This window comes from Cynoglossus semilaevis, chromosome 4 (genome assembly GCF_000523025.1).
Source record: "Cynoglossus semilaevis isolate Cse_v1.0 chromosome 4, Cse_v1.0, whole genome shotgun sequence".
In the NCBI taxonomy this organism is placed as follows: Eukaryota; Metazoa; Chordata; class Actinopteri; order Pleuronectiformes; family Cynoglossidae; genus Cynoglossus; species Cynoglossus semilaevis.
In genome coordinates this window covers 12909252-12927462 of record NC_024310.1, presented here as the reverse complement: position 1 = coordinate 12927462, position 18211 = coordinate 12909252, and the positions used below count along the sequence as shown (strand labels likewise).

The 18211-nt window shown below is 38.7% G+C and overlaps 1 protein-coding gene across 2 annotated transcripts; it reads right to left on the bottom strand.

Moving 5' to 3' along the window:
- Positions 1 to 618: 618 nt before the first annotated feature.
- Positions 619 to 17005, bottom strand: samd4b (sterile alpha motif domain containing 4B). 2 transcript variants are annotated; one of them, XM_008309270.3, is made up of 13 exons: positions 16688 to 17005; positions 13832 to 14334; positions 13259 to 13729; positions 12018 to 12257; positions 11152 to 11261; positions 10733 to 10819; positions 8656 to 8950; positions 8434 to 8519; positions 7468 to 7583; positions 7090 to 7288; positions 6603 to 6729; positions 6038 to 6121; positions 619 to 4994 (listed from the first exon to the last, which is right to left on the bottom strand). In XM_008309270.3, exons 2-13 carry the CDS (start codon positions 14025 to 14027, stop codon positions 4966 to 4968), a joined length of 2040 nt encoding a protein of 679 aa, XP_008307492.1. In that variant the 5' UTR covers positions 14028 to 14334; positions 16688 to 17005; the 3' UTR covers positions 619 to 4965. The 2 variants fall into 2 exon arrangements, with proteins under 2 accessions (XP_008307492.1, XP_008307493.1); XM_008309271.3 differs by having other exon boundaries at positions 8656 to 8929; positions 16688 to 17003.
- Between the last annotated feature and the right edge of the window lie 1206 nt (positions 17006 to 18211).

The following is an 18211-nucleotide window of genomic DNA, read 5'->3' as shown; positions in this document are numbered from 1 at the left end:
AATAATAATAATAATCATAATTTATTATCTGAACAGACAAAATAGTCAGTTCAGATAATAAATTAACATATAAACTGAATTAGGAGTTTTTGATCCTGATAATGTACAAAACCTGCTTTAATCTCAGACTAAGATCTAAATATCTCTTGAGCCCTATTAAACCTTTTGTCAGAGCAATTCTGGCCCACAGGCTGTACGTTTGAAACCCATTCCAGCATAATTTACTGAATATAACTGCAGCTTGCCGGTGTTGCAGTGTAATGCGCCACTAGTTTGTCGAAATGTAATATAAGCATATGGAAAAGATACTCTCTATATGATGGTTACTTCGATAATTGCTTGTTTCTTTCTTTTTTTTTTTTTTTACAATCCTATTGCCTCATTTGTATGAACCATGTTTTCTCTCAGTTAAGGTCCTTTGTGTACATTCCAAAAGCATATGGATAAAATATAACAAAACAATGTTCAGTTCAAACCTATTTCAACTCATTCAATATTAATGACTGTGGAATCAGACAATTTAAAGAATACATTTGAAGAATTCCTTTTCTAAAGAGATTATTAGAGGGAGTGTTTATAATGTGTAACAAAGCAAGTGTAAACAAACCACGCATCTAGTTGCAAAGAAGTGAACCTTTCTTTTTATTTTGGACTCTCAAAATGGCAGATGCTGCACTTAGACCATTCACAACAGTAAAAAAAGTAGAGTGTAAGCATGGGATGCAAAAGGTTCATAAAATATTAGAAAATATTAGATGGGAAGTCATTAGAATTAAATAGAAATTTAACAAGACAAACATATGTAACATAGCCTGCAGCTGGCTGCATTAATTCAATGTTTAAGCCTGGCAGGGACATGGATGTGATCTCCGAGCCACTTGGTAGGTATATCAATTTACCATGCACCCTCTGTACCACCCGGTGGAAGCTTGTGTGTGTTAAAAAAATACACCAGGGTAAAATGAAGTGCATTTCTCTTACTCAGTCTCATGTGTCACTGGAATGTAAACATGGTGTAAACGTATCCTGGGCCTGTTAGTGTTCAGTTTACTCACAATCACACCATTTGTGGCTCAGATAAGCATCATCACCCTATGCTGCCACTCTACAGAAATCTGTTGCAACGGTACCCCTGTGTATTTCAGTAGACTGTGCCTAAACTACAGAGGTTTTAAAAGTATTAACAGAGCCATGTGTGGACAGGAGTGTGATGCTTTCAGTAAGTCAGATCAATCCAAGAGCCTGCTCTGAAGAAATCCACGACTACTCAAGACCACCTTAGTGAGACATCTGGATCGTATGGCATTTCTGGCACAACTACATGCACATTTTTTGGGGGACACAACAGCAAACAGTTTAATCACATGCATGCATGAAGAAAAGGTCAGGTGTCATTTGAACCCCTCGCAAAAAAAAAAAAAAACCTTCATAGACTCAATAGATGTCCATTTTTGCAGGTCAGGGTAGAAATGGTCAGAACTGTCACTTTACCAAGAGAAAAAAAAACAAACAAGTTTCAATGAATTTTACGTGACGTACCTTACAACGATCAGGATATTTGCACTAGTAGGCAGAAGAAAGTGTCAAAAAGTAACAATAATGTGCAAAAACTAGGGATTCCGGGTCCTGTTGTTCTCTTTACTAAGAATAAGGTATGGTTAATAGAAATGGAGATTTTTTTTAATGAAAAGAATGTGGTCATGTGTTTAAATCCAATGAGTTTTTATCTCAATAAAACAAAGCACACATTCATGGTGTCTCAGAAGAAATGATGTGTAACAATTGACCAATTAGAGATGGCAGCTCAGGAAAAGGACGATTTTAAGTTCTGTAGAATGTAGTTAAGAAGCAGATCGTTTCATCCCAGTATTGTTAAGCTTTAGCTGTAAACTGTAAATAACAATTATAGGATCACTGTCTTCTTTAACTGATAAGCAAAGGGAACATCCAAGCTGATCTCTCAGCAACCCCCAACAGATGACATGAAGTTCTGCATTTATCGTGTATGTAGTTGTACTGGAAAGTTTCAATACATGAAGTATAAACTCTCTTTTTGTTGTTGTCGTTTTTTGCAAACTGATATCTAAACTTGGACAAAAGTGACACCCCTGGTCAGAGTCTACCCAACCAACGTTTCTGTCAGAGGGCTTAGGTCTGTTTTTTCAACCATTTTAAACTGTGAGATGGAAGATTTCGTAGCATCACATTACTTGAACTGACAGATGTAAACAGTGACAGTAAGGTGTTATAAACAACCATTTAAGTTGCAAGATTTCTGCCACCAAACTCTGTCTATCTCTAACAGTGCTGGGTTATAGAAAATAAGCAAAACATCAATATCAAAGGAGAGGAAAACAAAAAGAGGAAAAGATATTTGTGAAGAATCATTTCTAAAACAAGAATGCTCTCCTATGGCTGCGATGGCATAAAAATGAAAGTGTATATCCCTGCCTCATGAGTGATTCGCAAAGTTAGGAGCATATTTCACAGAACACGCACCACCAGGCTGGCTCTGCCACATTCAAAGACAGAGGCTGTATAAGACTTTTTCAATTCAACACTGACAACCACATGATAATGTTCAGGTACTGAGACTGAAACACGTCGAGACACAAACAAAAAAATGTGTACACTGTCAAGCACCTTGAGAGAATGAGTCATCAAATCATCACTTTGGCCATCTGAGGGCGAGCAGTGCTGTGCACCTGAGCATTTCACCACCTCTACGTCAACGTTTGTTTTCTCAAAGCCGTTGACGAGGGGGCCCACAGGCTCACCTAGTAAGAGAGTGAATATTTCAAACACTCCACTCTTGTCTAATGTTATATCAAAACAGCTCATGCACAGCACAAACAACAGCAGCCTTTTATCACAACAGGGATTCCTTGGCACAAAATGAGATTCATCATCATTTATGTAGTACGGCAAAAAAAACAACAACAAACAAACAAACAAAAAAAAACAGGGAAAAATTGCAGTTGACAAATATTCTTCAAACTGCATTAAAAAAAACATAAGTATACCATTCTGTATCTTTCTCGTTACTTCTCATATTAAAGCTGCAGTGTGAATCTTTTGGATTAAAATGAATGTCACCTTTTAAACTACATTCCAATGTGTTTCCAAAAAAATGTTCCATAGACTTTCAGTTTTCGTAATTAAAGATTTTTTCACACTTTGAGAAGGAAATATTTCCGTTTCCATGTCCAGGCTGTAAAAACAAGGATGAAACACAAGAGCACTGTTGTGCTAGGAGTTAAGTGGCTAAAATGCTACAGGAAAATAAAACTTTAGAATGCAATATGAAGTCGGTTTGAACGTTGTCAGTGTAATTTCCATTGCCAAGGCGTGCTAAAGGTGCAGCAACTGAACAGTACAAGTAGAGGGCACCTTTTGAACCCATAAGCTGCACAGACATAACAGGTAAATGAGAGGTCCAGGAACACAACTGTAACAGATTGGACTGCTTTTGGAAGCAACGTTTTTGAAGGGTTTAAGGTTTGAATCCCCAGTTGGACACTGGCCACATAACTACCTGACAGTGGTGTTGAACTTGAACAGCATTTTCCCATTTACTTTTAACCTACATTGTCAAGGTTTCATCAATATGTAGTTGTAACAAACTGACATTATGTTCCACGGGAGAACAGTCAAAGACTGTGACTGTACCCAGGGTTCTGTGAAATAATTCTTGGTTCTGATTAAGAATCAACCTCATTCTTAAACCACGCTTTGTTACTCCCAAAACCAGCCGAGCACTGAACTGGTTATTAGTAAAGGCTAAAGCAAGACTCTGGATTTCATATGTAGCCTATTATAGTGCTTCAGTTGCAGCCCTTACTCACAGGACCAATTTTACAACTTTATTTTTTACTTTATTTATGCTCTCATTGAAATACATAGGTGTCACTGACACTAAAACTGAAATGTACTGGATTTCCCATCTTTGCAGTTATATTTGCACTTTTGCTCCAAACACAAAAAACCCAAATGTAATTGTTAAAAGTAAATGGATTTGACTCTTACATTTTTCTGCACCATGTTATGATCAGCTACTAAATAAATGTTTCCAGCACAAAGTACATTTAGAATTAGACATATCTTCCTATGACAGGTGGCGCTGAGACCGAACTGAAAAAGAAAACAGACAAATTTGACAGACAAAAGTTGCACACTGCAGCTTTAAGGAGAAGAAACCCTTTCTCTTTGGCTTTGTAGAAGTTTAGATGAGGACAGTCACTTTTCCTTTGACTACATCTTCAAGGATATCAACCAAAATACAAGATTTTACGATACGAGATTCAGTGAAAATAAGACCCTTTTTTAAATGCTGTTTGCTTTGCCTTGGCAGCAACAGAAAAACATTATCTTGAGATAAATTATAGAACCAATGAGTCAACACAGGCTTTCTCTGGCGCTGGTTGTAGAACAAATCTGGTTTTTGTTTAGGATAGGGTCCTTGTTAAATCCCCAGCCTACATGTCAAAATTAGTGCCTAATATCAACAATAATTTCAAAGAGGGTCTTACTTTTGGAGGGAAATTACAAGTGTACACACTTTGTTGTGTTTTCTTGGTACAACAGCTTGTTTCAAGGTGGGAGTCATAAAGAAACCTATGTTATTGGGCAGAACCCCTTGAGAACAGCACCGACCGAACATTTCCTGCCAGACTGGGGAAAAGTGAAACTCTTTACTTCATGTCACAGTCCTGCAGGTGACATGGAGCAATTTGCACAGTTTACCTTTACTTTTTCCCTGTACTGTAATATAATAATCATCTGTATTCTATTTTAAACTTAGTTGTATACAATAAAGTACAAAAATATTAGAACATATACACATTTTTTTTTTCCATTTTGTAGTGACTGTTCTGCCTGGTTATCCGAAGCATATGTTTCATCTTTGTGCTGGGTTATAAGGATCTGGTCAGGTCTCACATGAGGTGGACTTTTTATTTCTTATGTTCATATTGTTGATGTCCGGTCTGACCCGTCTGAGGAAGACGAAAACAAAAAAATACAATCAAAGAAAAAAAACAACACCATTAACAATTCATTCTTAAAAAATCAATATGCTCTTGAAAGCACCTCTGCAAACAGTAAAATACAGAATAAGATCAACAGTATAAAATTAGACCAGTTAAGCGTTAGTTAAGCAATCATGTAAATTGACATGTGCTCTGTCCCCTTCTGAATGTCAACAAAATGGGCATCTAGGTCGTAGCGAATCCCAAATTAAAAGTCAGTGTGAATAAAAGTGTATTTGCTGCACCTAACTACCATGAGTTCAAATGTCGGATGAACGAATATGGGAGTCAATTCGGGATAACACATTTGATTGTTAAGAGACTACAAAATACTACTAACAAAGAGGTGAAGAGGTCAGAATTCTGCCAAACCTTGGTTTTTATGGTACTTATGAAGCTGTTTTAAACTGTCTCAGTTTTTCTCCACTACCATATACATATAGCCATACTACCATCCCGCAGGACTGGTTCTTCAACACTTGACCTTAGCCCTCGATTCTCACTGACGACTGGGGCTTAGGTGAATGACATTTGTATTCTGTATTTGTTGGTTCTCCATAGTGACCTGGGGGTCACAGACTTTGATGGGAAATGTGTGACTGATTTGTAGTAAAAGCCTTGCTGTCAGTAAAGAATGTAACATGGACTGTTGTCTCACATAACCTTTTCAAAAGAATCTCCAACATGAAACACTCAACACGAGGAGAAAATTGAGCATTAGCTGAAAAGTTTACACAGGGAATTATTTCTTTTAATTTCTGCTGTCTAATAATCTATCTTTACTGTAATATTATGCAATCCATTGGATAACTGGAGTCTAATACACTGAAACTAAAGATTGAGCTGACTTTCATGCACTCTTTAAAATTCAGTTTTAATCTGTGTTTGCAGAGGGCAGGTTGTAAAGGTGACTTGAGTTATTTTCTCCTCTGTTTTTCTGGACTCTTAGTTTTTGTTGTATAGCATATGGCCAATGGCACATTCAGTACGGGTCTCCTGAGAACACTTACCTCCTAAGGCATGCTCTGTCATACTGAGGCAGAGTGACTCCAGCGTGGGGTTGATTTCCAAGTCAGTACCTGGCACTTGGCATTCTGAGGAAATGCAGAGAAATATTTTTGGCTGAAGGGCAAATCAATTTTCATACAAATGTCATAATATGTTTTATAGCATACATTTTCAGGGGTAAAATATACAAATATCTGCTTAAGGGGGAGGGCTGTTGACCAGATTATTTTTGTGGAAAAGTCATAGTAAAAGTGAGAATACGAACAACTGCACCAGCAGCCCACCAAGCTGCCTTTACAGTAGATTTTCAGTGTACGATTAGAGAGATGGCCTTTTTTTGGAGGGCAGTGTATGATTTGCCTCGATATAAGTACACTAAGTCTACTCAAAGCTGAAGTGACTCCAATACTTATGAGACACCAACAACACAGAATGTTAACAAGAATAATCACTGAAGTTAAATGTTCCGATTGGACCATGGAGTTAATAAAATGTCTTGCATATAAAATTGAATTGTGTTACACACAATTTTTTGTGGAATAAAACGTGTTTGACCTTAAACAGTACCTTGCTGCTGGAACATGAGCATGGTTTGAGGGGAGGTGTGTACGGGGAGTGAATGGGTTCGCTGCACAGTGCTGCGACTCTGGCTTGGCATGCTGTTACTACCCCCAGGGTTGGCAAACCACAAGTTCTATAGAGGAGGGAAAAAAAATCTCATTAGAGAATTCCCGCTGACTGAGGGATGGTGACGAGACTCAGCAGAATGGTTAGAAAAAGTTAAACAAAGATTTTAAAACCATATAACTATATAGAAACCTAAACTCACGGAATGGAACTTCTGGAGCGTTCATGTCCTATTCTTAAAAGTTATTCATTTTATTTTATATAAGGCACAAAAATACTGAACTACAGCTGTGTAACGAGTTTTTAAAAAATCATCCTCTCAAGATAATGCTGACAAAAGTGAGTGGTTTGAAGTAAAAGATTTCAACACCTAAAATTTTGTAATTTCAGAAGCCAGAGCTTCACTTCTGTGAGACGGCGTACTAACCTGTCTACCCTGGCCTGCCAGCACAGGATTGGTTAGTGTGTGGCGTGGAGATGTTCCTCCAATCCCACCAGGACTCAGAAGATTGATGCGTGCAGCTGGAAGTCCACGAGGGGTCATCTGAAACTGCCTCTGCCCTCGCCGCACAGCAGCCCCGCTCACAGAGCCTGCTGTGGGAAGGGAGTTGGACCCGTACGTCCAACTGATGAAAAATGAAAACAGAAAGAAATATAAAACTGGGTCAAACTAATTTCAGGAGCTTTCAAAAGAACTGAACTGACTTCCTGTGAGGAGGAATGGAGGGACTTTATAAGGTGTAAAACAAAAGGCTTTCCCTTTTCCCTCTAAACGGAAGGAAATCTAAAATGTCTGGAGTCTCACCCTTTCTGTCGGTACATGGGCATGTCCATCATAGCTTTGCGAGGGAACAGGCGTAGCAGTTTGAGAACCTGCTGCTTCCAGGAAACCAACCTTTTCTTATGAGTCTCGGTAAAAGCCTGAAACAGAGACAAAAAAGAAAAAGAAAAGAAAGTAAAAGTGAGAAAGAAAGTTTGATTGTCTGAACAGGCACAAATCAACTTCAGGCAGAAACCTAGTGACCTGCACTGAAGCTTGTAGCTCCTTAACAGCAGTAAGATTATTATCTATTCAATATTTATACTTAAATCATTGATTAATGATTCGTGAAGAAGGGATGGTGGAAATTAATCAATTTGGTTCTTCAGATATGATTAGTAAGAATAAAAACCAAACAAACATTTTGTATTTTGGCTTCTACGTGGCTTCAATCTGTGACACCACAGCAGATGAATGAAGGACATCTGGTGAAAACAAAAAAACAAATCTCCACAGTGTGGATCTGTGGACTGGAGTGTCCCTTGCAGCGAGGAGCAGGTGCATGTGTATCAGCAGGGGTGTAGCAATGAACTACAAGTATTCATTCCTTCTCTGATTGTTAACCATTTTATCAGATTATGGAAATAATAGGGGGAGCCGAGGCAATCTCAGCTGATATTAGGCCACAGGCAGGGGACACTGAAAACGTCGCCATCCCAGCACCAGGCCATTTACACCTAAACATGGCCAGTCCACAGTGCATGTTTTTGGACCCTGGCAGCAAACCTGAGTTGAAGAATTGGAAAATTGTACTACCTGATGTGTCAGGCATTTTTGTGAAATGCAGGTAGTTTATGCCACTTGTATGTCATTAAACTTAGAGAACAACATTCCTTGTGTGAAATGGATGAAGATTTGGCTTGGGCACCATATTCACTCATAAACCCAGGAATCTGATACTTAACTCGTTCTCAGCAGATGGTGTTTATCAGGTGTTTGTTTTGTTTTTACCTCGTGTGTTAGACACTTCTCAATGAGCTGAAGATAACAACTTATGTTCTCTTCATCTGGTCTGGAAACCAGCAGCTGTGTGCACACTGTAAAAAAAAACACACATATGAGGTCAACAACGTGGAGACTGACCTGATGAGCACCAATTCATTCAATCAATAAATTCAAATTAGGGATTTGAAATCTGACAGGGATTGTTCTTCTTCCAAATTATTTCACTACCTTTTCCCATGACACGTGTGAACTGCCCAGGGATGTCTCCCTCTGAGATGGGCGTGGCCGAGGAGTCTCCGTCACAGGGAGGTGGGTTATGCGACTGATAGCCCTCTGACACAGAATCTTTATCTGCTCCCGTTTCCGTGCCTTCTGAAGAAGAGGACACCGTCTCTACGGCAGGCTGAGCAGCAGTGGGTCGGATGTAAGCCTTAATGGGTGTGACGATGATCTGCTGAAGCTCCTGAAGGGCATTACGAAGGTTTCCTCCTTCCAAAATATCCTGGCAAAAGACAAGACATTCCTGCCAATGAAAAATTCAACTTAAAAAGCAAATACAAAGTGCGTAAAAATTGTTGTGGAGCTGTTTCAACACAATAATACAACATATTGGCTTTCCTCTGATTGAGAATAAAACAGAGAAATTGTTGCATTTGACCAAATAATCTGCTTCCAGTCTGTCTCATTCTTCTCTTTCGTCTTTATCAGACTTAGGTTTGGCTTTAAGCTTAAAGAGAAAGTGTTTTTTCTGAAACATCACTCAGTCCAGTCCTTTTTTTGACACTTCAATTCCACGCTGGGATAAGTTTAACAAGTCTTTTAAAACACAACTTTCACCTTTTTTTTTTCTTTTTACAGCAATTACATCTGAACCATGTACCATATGGAGAACTTTTGACAACGTCACTCATCCAGGTTATTCAGCATCTGAAACACTTTGATGTTCTTTGACATCTTTAACATTTCTTGTTCTTGTTCTTTAATAGAATTTCTTTAACGGGCCATCGTGTTTTATAAATGACTGCTCTGTTTCTTAAATAAATCTCATATGGCAATTATACTGGAAGATAAATCCCAGTTTGAAGTCAAATCTAACTTTGAAAACATAGCATTATATATTACATCATGGTCATCTAAAAGGTTAGTTTTCTATGTACTATAGGTCATAACATTTAGCCTCTTTAATTAAAGATGCATCGATTGACTGGCCAGTGATCACAATTAACTAGCATGACCGCTCAGAACTGGCCTTGCCGGTTTCACAGCAGATCATTTTGAGATTTTTCAGGGCAGAGGAGATGAAGCTCACACTCACAAACTGGAACCATTGCATTGTTGGTTTGGAAAAACTTCACAGTGAGCCAGGAAAGTTTGAGGTTCACTATTTGTAACACATGAAACAGGAAGGAATATACGAAATCCATGGGGAGCCACCGCGAACGACCAACCTAATCTGAAACTTCAATCACCATCATCCAGCTGTGCGAGTTTGTTTAGTTTTATAAGAAAAAAAAATAGACTTTCAGGGGAAACGCTTTTGTTTGTGAAAATCACTTGCCATTACTGCTCAAGAAATAGAACTTTTGCCCCTGCAAATGGCAGGTAAAAGCTCTCCTTCATCATCTCTTATTTCCCACTGGACTTATTTCATGTAAAAGAAAAAAAGCTTAAACTTGGATTTCATTTATTTTGTACTTATTGGACATTTTATTTCAAGACAACGCAACAAAAGAGGTCAAACATTTTTGGAGTGACATGAAACAAGTCACTAGAAAAATAATATGAATTGCAGACATTCTTATTGTTTGTCAGAGAGTTGGGTTCACGGGAATCCATTCTTATTTTGTACCTCACTACAGTCACCAAGCACTTCATTTGTTTGAAGTTGTTGAACTACAGTGAGAATGTGTGACTGATCGCAGTTTCTGTGAAATGTTAAAATGTTTATGAGAATAAAATTTTGTGCTGTAGAAGAGTTTGTTTTTTGTATATCAAATTAAGAAAACTGGAATTTTACAAATGAATCAAATAACCCAAAAATTGAAACTCTGGCTTGATGTGTGAGTTTTGTGAAATAAGTTTCATTATGGATGCAAAGTAAGATACAGGATGTTTCCTTTACAACAGAAGTCTGTTTAGAAATGCCATGTTAGAATCCCCTGCTGTTTTTAAAGTCTAAGAAGTTATAGGAGGGAAACATTTTTTGGCCTCTACTGCACCATTAGCTGCACTTTGAATATCCCCACAATAAATATGAAATAGTCCATTATAAATACAAAAGGAAATAACTTTCTGTTTAAATTACCTTTTCTAGAGATTTAAGCACACTCTGCCTTTCCCGCAGCTTCTGAATACTTAGGGCAATTTTATGTCGTGCTCCTTTAGTGACATTCTGTAAAAGACAAAAAACAAGATGTTATGAGAAGCAAATATCGAGTTCTTTGGTGTAAACATCAGTTAATTATTTAGATAATAAATGACAAAGTTAATCACCATCTGTTTTATTTAAGCAAAGGGACAGAGGCAAAAATCACTATTCATATGTGTGACTGCCCTGATATAGCTGTAGGGTGCATTGCTTAATTTCATGGCTCATTGAGACTTGATGTATCATCAGGTCTGATGACAGTTATGTTCCCTATTGTCAGACCAGAATGTTAGTAATGTTGAGAGTTGAATAAAAAAAGCCAGCTTTCACATTAGGAGAAAGAGAAGATTAGAAACCTGTGACTCAAGGTGCTGCTCTGTGAGAATCATCATCTCTTCGTAGGTCATCTGGGAGAAAAGCGATGCATACTTATGAAGGCGCAGACTTTTTAACCATGCAGGAACATCTGTAATAGAAAAACAAATCGAGTTACCAGTGAGATCACAATGCCCTTGGCCAACACGAGCAAAGAATATTGATGAAGAAATATCTGAATTCAATAAAATATGATAAAAGGTCATTTTACTGTTCATTAGCCCATTTTAATAAGCCTAGCCTTTCAACAGCAGTGAAATCAGAATGTAATCAGAAAGTATTCTGACAAATAAGGAAGTTGTGTTCTCAGAGTTACACCACTTTGTTTCAGCCTCTCCAACACAGGATGACAGAACTGTATTAAGAAGAACTAATGTCAAGATGAAGTTGATTTATTTCAACAAATATAACAGGGACAGCACCAGTCTCAGTCTTCCAAACTCTCTGCCCATTCCCCTTTCATGGCTCTGTCAAAAGTGAAGGACAAGACTTGTAGGGGCAAACTTGTTTGGAACTGGATTCCAGCATTCCATAAAGAATTTTTCTGCACCTTTTGGTTGCTGATAGCAACCAAACCCAGACGTAAGACTAGGTCAACCAGTATCTACGAAAAATTGTACATATGTCCAGCCCTAGTAGGAAGATATATTTCAGAATCTGAACTTGTTTATTGTCACATTGACATTTACATCTTCCTCAAGATATTGGCAAGCCTTGGTTGGGAAGAACTTTTTATACTACTATTACATCACTAGTAGAGAATGTAAGACAATTAAACGTGAGGGTTCATTTCTATTGTTAACCTTTCTGTGACAAGATGATGTTAAGTTAAAACTTCTGTTCTGACCTTTCATGCCGCTGCCATCCTCCTGGAAAGTGTTACGAGTGGATCCCTGTTCTTCTGTCTGCTCACTGCCTGATGAAGCTACGCTGCTTTGAGGTGAGAGAGGCGCATGATCAGTTGGAAGGAAGTTCTGCCGTCCTCCTGGGTCATCCTGACTGAGCCACTCAGAGCCACAAGCTTGTGGACTAGAGGGAATAGTGGACATAGACTTTAAAGGGCTTGGCTGCATCTGCCCTGTCAGACCTGAGAAGGAAAAACAACACAGCTGTTATTTAGAGCTAGAACTGGGTATAAATACTTAAGGTAGAATAAACTACACCCACCCACACATAGGCACATGTTGTTTTCCCCAAGCAACTTGGAAGTGGTTATATGTCTGAAGTTTAACAAAAGGAAACCCCAGTGGAATATACAACTGACAAGCCTTGTATCTTTTTTTCCTGTTACTACTGCTGTAAGGGATCCAGATGGAGGTTAGTGAGTTAGCTAATAAAAAAGAATCCTAAAAAAACTGCTGCCAGTTAGTTTGGTGGGAAAACAATACTTGACATCTCAAACAGTTTGTCAAACAGCAGTTCGTCCCTAACGTCCCTTGGGAGCAGTCAGAATGTTAAGAGTAGGGTTTTTTTTGCGTGCAGCAGTTCGTCCCTTGGGAGCAGTCAAAATGTTAAGAGTAGGGTTTTTTTTGCGTGTGTCCTAATGAAATCCATCACTGATTGGCTTATGTGATATTTCATCATTAATGCAGTCATAATCACATAATATGGGTGGTAACATTACTTTGTAACATTACATCCTGGAGGATGCAACTGTCACAAGAGCAAAAATGGAGATGTTCAGCATCGCACTGGGAGAAGATAGAACAACTGATAGCTGGCTTATTTCCACCAGCATCGCACTGGGAGAGGATAGAGAAGAGAACAACTGATAGCTGGCTTATTTCCATTAGCAAAAACTACAATATTAATGTACGGAGAGTCACATGCACATTGTTGGATGTGTTCTTGTCTAGTTCATCTGTCAATGTGATGACGTCATTAAATGCTAGTTCGTCTGTCAATGTGATGACGTCATTAAATGACTCTCCAACTTGACTTCGACAGGACTTTATTGTCAGATTGGTGGACATGAAAAAAATCATAGTCATGAATGCCCTATGGTTTTACATAGAGCACGTACAAATCTAACTAATTAATCACCGTGACCTTTCCATATAAAGGGACAATGTCATTGGAGCAACTTACCTGGGTTATTGCTGTTGATGGGAGAGGACATCCCACCTGGGAACGGCATGTGTCCGTTCTGGCCTGCTGGAGACGTGCTGGAGGATGGGGACTTGTCTTGCCAGGCATGGCCTGGGTCCAAAGCTTCAGCGGAGCTCGGCCATTCATCTGAGCCTTGGCGTGGGTGGTAAGGGCTGGAGGGGGCCCGTGGCGTATAGCCACTTGATAAGTGTTCTTCAAGGTGGTTTAACCACATAGCCAGAGAGGTGCGGTCGTCCAGAGTGGTGGCAGGGTGGATAAGGGCGTAGGACAGCAGCTGTCTGCTTTCTTCCACAAATAGGCTGCTCTCAATGGTGTGACTCAACACTTTCTGCAGCAGCTTCATATACTCACATTTGGCTTCGCTGTTGCGTGGCTGCAATAGCGGCAGATGGGACAGCAGCAAGGAAACTACCTTCTCTTTTGACTCTTGGTGCCACTGACTGACAATTGCTAAGGAACCAGAACAAGGGCAGATTTAAAGGAGGGTTTTCTGTGCAAAAAAAAGGAAATACATACTTATAGTCATGAAATGGTAAAGTGAAAGTTAGCTACCTGCGTTGTTGGCCTCAGCTTCAAGGATATGGATCTCTGTGCAGTCTGCTAGCCAGTGTTCAAGGCAGATGTGCAAAAAGCGAGCCTGGGTGCGCGACACCCGCTTCAGAAGGGACAACAGTGCCACCGTCTGTTCACACTCGTTCCAGCCCTTAAACCAATCTGTGAGGACAGACACCTGGTCTCGGAACATCATGGCGTTTATCCTCAGTTGAGGGGGGCAACTGAAAAAAACCACTCTTTCTGTCAAGCACAAACTGGATCAGTCCAACCCCGCACAGCAGGGTTGCACGAACAGTCCTGGGATCCCCTCAGACTGGACTGAGGGGGCCTCACATGGTTCAGGTGCAGAGAACACTGTCCACCTAAATCGCACGTTGAATGCTGAAAAGTTGTCTAATGAATGAAACAGAAGCTTAAGACTCTGCTGGTTGGTAACGGTGATAATGAGATTGTCTTCACTGCTGTAATTCCAAGATCACATCTTCCAGGATTTTCAGAATCTACAAAAAAATACAAAAAAGTGTTAAAAAAATTACATTGTCTTTTTACCCTTTTTAAAAAAGTATGAACTGGTCTAGTACTTCAGTCAACATCTATTACTCGTAGTTCATTTTTGGATGTCTTATTCCCAAAGATCACGAATGATCTGTGCATATTTATATTAATTTAGCTGAGCAACTAACTGATCAGGTATTAAGGATGTGCAGCGGCATTACACTGTAAGTATCATTGACACAACAGTTGCTCATAGTCAACACATGAAACTTACATTTCTATTAGCATTTTCCAAACTTTCAATTAACTTGTGAAGTTTGTGTTTTTGTGTCTTTTGGTATTTTTGACTGCGTTGTTTTTTCCATCTGTTGGCTTTACTAGCTTAGCTCACACTATAATATTGTAGGCTTTTTGCACACATTTTGTTCAATTGCACATAATGACATTTCTCCATGCCAAATATATATATAGGCTTTTTGCACACATTTTGTTCAACTGCACATAATGACATTTCTCCATGCCAAGTATAGAGACATTTACTACAGCTAACTGGCTGCTGTGACCAAATCATTCCTCAGCCTTTGATCAGCAAATTCACAACAATCTTAGTAATACTGTACAATGGAAGTGTAGCTACATTATCCAACTCTATACTTGATGGACAGTGCTAAAAATGCAGACTCTTTCTCAAGCTTGCACTGGTCAACAGTGAATGATACAAGTGCTGTAAGTGCTGTAATTTACCAACACTTGTGTTGTGACCAGCTGCATCAGTGTACTTAACAGTATATAACAGAGGGACAGTCCTTTTTTATAGCTTGATACATATAGTCATTTACCTGACTTGTAATACTGGGGCCAGCTCAATAGCTAAATAATGTAATTTATTGTACATTTTGTACATACTGATGTATTGCAGAACAGGTTACCCAGGGTTATAAAATATCACCTGATGAAATACATGTCACTTCATATCTGGAAAGTTATCAGAAGTAGTTACAAAAGCAGACTAAAACAATAATAAAAACTGGGAGATTGCTGTTGTTTGCTTAAAGGAACCACTGGACCATGCATGACAAGTTTATGGATGATTGGAAACTATGAACTCAGCTAAAGGACCACTAATATGAGAAGCACAGCAGCAAGTAGTTGGTCTGTCACAGTGCCTGAAGAATGACTACACAACATGCAATTATTGATACAAAGGTTAGACTGCTAAAACCCAGATAGTTCGTCAAAAAATAAACAACTGAGTTTATTCAATGCATTAAATTACTACTTTAATTAGAAGTACTTAACCAAGCTGTAGATGTTAGTTACGTGAGTATGACCCAAACTCAGGGGAACCATACTTAAACAGTATGATACCTTCAAGCCACACGCAGAAAAGCTGTAAGCTGTCATGACAATAAGTACTTTGAGGTGATGCAGCTATTTTTTTTATAAAGCCCAATAAAATATAGGCCAACAGATTGCTGGAGGGGAATAATTTAATGTTTAATAAATGTGTTAAATGTAAAGTTGGAATCAGATGGAAAAAGTTCGATGTAGTTCGCTGGCTCAAAGTTAACATCTAGTACACAATTTACTCCCAGTAAATATGGCCGAATTTATGTCAATCATTCATATAGAAAGATATTTTTATCAATATTAAAACAAAACAAACCTCAAATGGTTAACAGCATTTAATGGCATAAATAATATGAGCACCCTTATACAAATTTGTCTAGAAAGTGTTTAAGTCAGTGCTAAATGTTGTCACCAGCTGTATAAAGACGATGTATGGAGAGAAACATCGTCATCTTTTTACTTTTTAAAACCATTTTAATTCTACCGTGTGCCATATGTGCTTGTGTTGCCAACAATTCCAACACAAGCACAAACTAGTAATGACGTTTTGGGGTTTATTTATATTTTACATTTACGAGTGTATATACTGTATATGTTTTTACGGGCGTATGTTTAAAACCAGTTATCGTTGTACTGTTTACTTCAGTATAACATAAGGCCATGACCACGCCTGTGACAACATAAACTGTTAACTACATACTGAATTCATGGCTACAAGTAATGTTATTGTTCCAAAGAGGTAAAGTACTTATAACAGCCTAACAATACTGCCGGTAGACGCCTAGCAGTTGGTAGCGATTAGCTACAGTTAGTTGGGTTGGCCTGGGATTCGGGATTTGTATTGTTTTTCGTTGACTGATCCTTTTCTCCGCCTTATACATATACACATGGGTGCGTTTAACCACTGCTTCACAACTTTCCAGACAGGAGACACAATCCTTTTGAATCGGTTAAATTATTACACCGGTGCTTTCCCACAAAATCATGCAAAAAGGTGTGTTTGTTTACCTTTGTTGGTTGTCACTGGTTAGCGAGCCAGGCTAAAGTGCTAACGCAAAGTTAGCTTTTGGCCGCTAGCAGACGCTAATGACACTTAGCTTGGCTGAAAGAAGCGTAGATTTAGATCACGCGTGTGACAATGACGTTCCGTTAAGGGTATTCCTTTTTGCGACACGCGGCTGAGGTGTCATATACACCATAGCGAAAAAATGGGATCTCGATTTTTGCCTCGATAAAGGAAATCACTACAGTATGCCTGTGCAGATAGAGCTAGTTCGAGTTTGAGATGACGTATGACGCGAGCTTGACATCATACGTAACAACCCTACGTTACGTTGCCTTCCCTCGACACTGCCGTTGTAGAATATGATTTTGTTTGAATTTCAGACTTTTTCAGAGTGTTTGTGGTAAAGTTGAGACGCCGTGAAATAACCAAAGATTTATTTTGCAAAAGAGCAAAGAGGCTTTTGGGGACATTACCTAAACCAAACCGAACCAGATATATTGAATTCAGGCGAAACTAGGCCATTGTTTGGACTGGCCCATGTATTTCTGGACATAAATCACAATAAATTAATTTGGTCATTGTATTTTTTGTGACAAAACCTTTGTTGAAATTATAAAAATGTGTTCCTTGCTGAAGCCTGTTTTTTCACATACGTTTCACAAAGACAAACGATAGTTTGAATTCCACTGCGCCTCATACAGGTCAAATTAATTTTATTTACGCTAATTATTTGATGAAACCACTGAGAGAACTGGAAACATGAGGGCTCATTCTGGAACACACTTTATGTAAAAGTGCGATACATTTACTATAGTCCTTAAAATACTGTTTGAGCTAGACTGCTCATATTGTCTGTTACGTTGGAGCTCTACCATGTGGAGGTTCCAGGTACCACTGCTAACTTGCTTTGCATCAAATTGTGTGGCTAATAAAATGTAATATAAATGGTGTAAAGGTTTGGTTAGACTAATAATACTACATGTGGTAAAATCATCTCAGTAACAGGCCTGGAGACTGCCTTTCACGGACTTTTGTTATGTTATCAACACTTTAATTTCACCCAATGAATGATAATGTTATATTTTTACACGCCAAGGATATTTTAGAGTTTGATGTAGTCAATCAAATTTTTATTTAATTTAATTTCTTTGGTATAATTCATACTACCTGGCACCAACATACTGCATCACTGGTGCAGCTATCTATCTTTTTGCCGACATTTACTTTACTTTGTATCATAAAAGTGAGCAGTGTGTTTAAATATCACGTCGAACATGTCGTTCATTTACGCTGACTTTATTGCCCTAACATCGAACTTTGCATTGTACTATTATATGCAATTACTCTCCATCTGTCCCAGTGTCTCACCAAGCAGCACTAACAGCTCCAGGGTGTACCTGAAGGTCTTTAGTCTGAAAGAAAAGATAAGCGAAGTTTGACTTATTATGGGCAATTCACTCTTATTTCAGCGTGGGAAGCAAAGGTTGAACACGTGAGATAATACAATAAAGCAAATGAACAATATC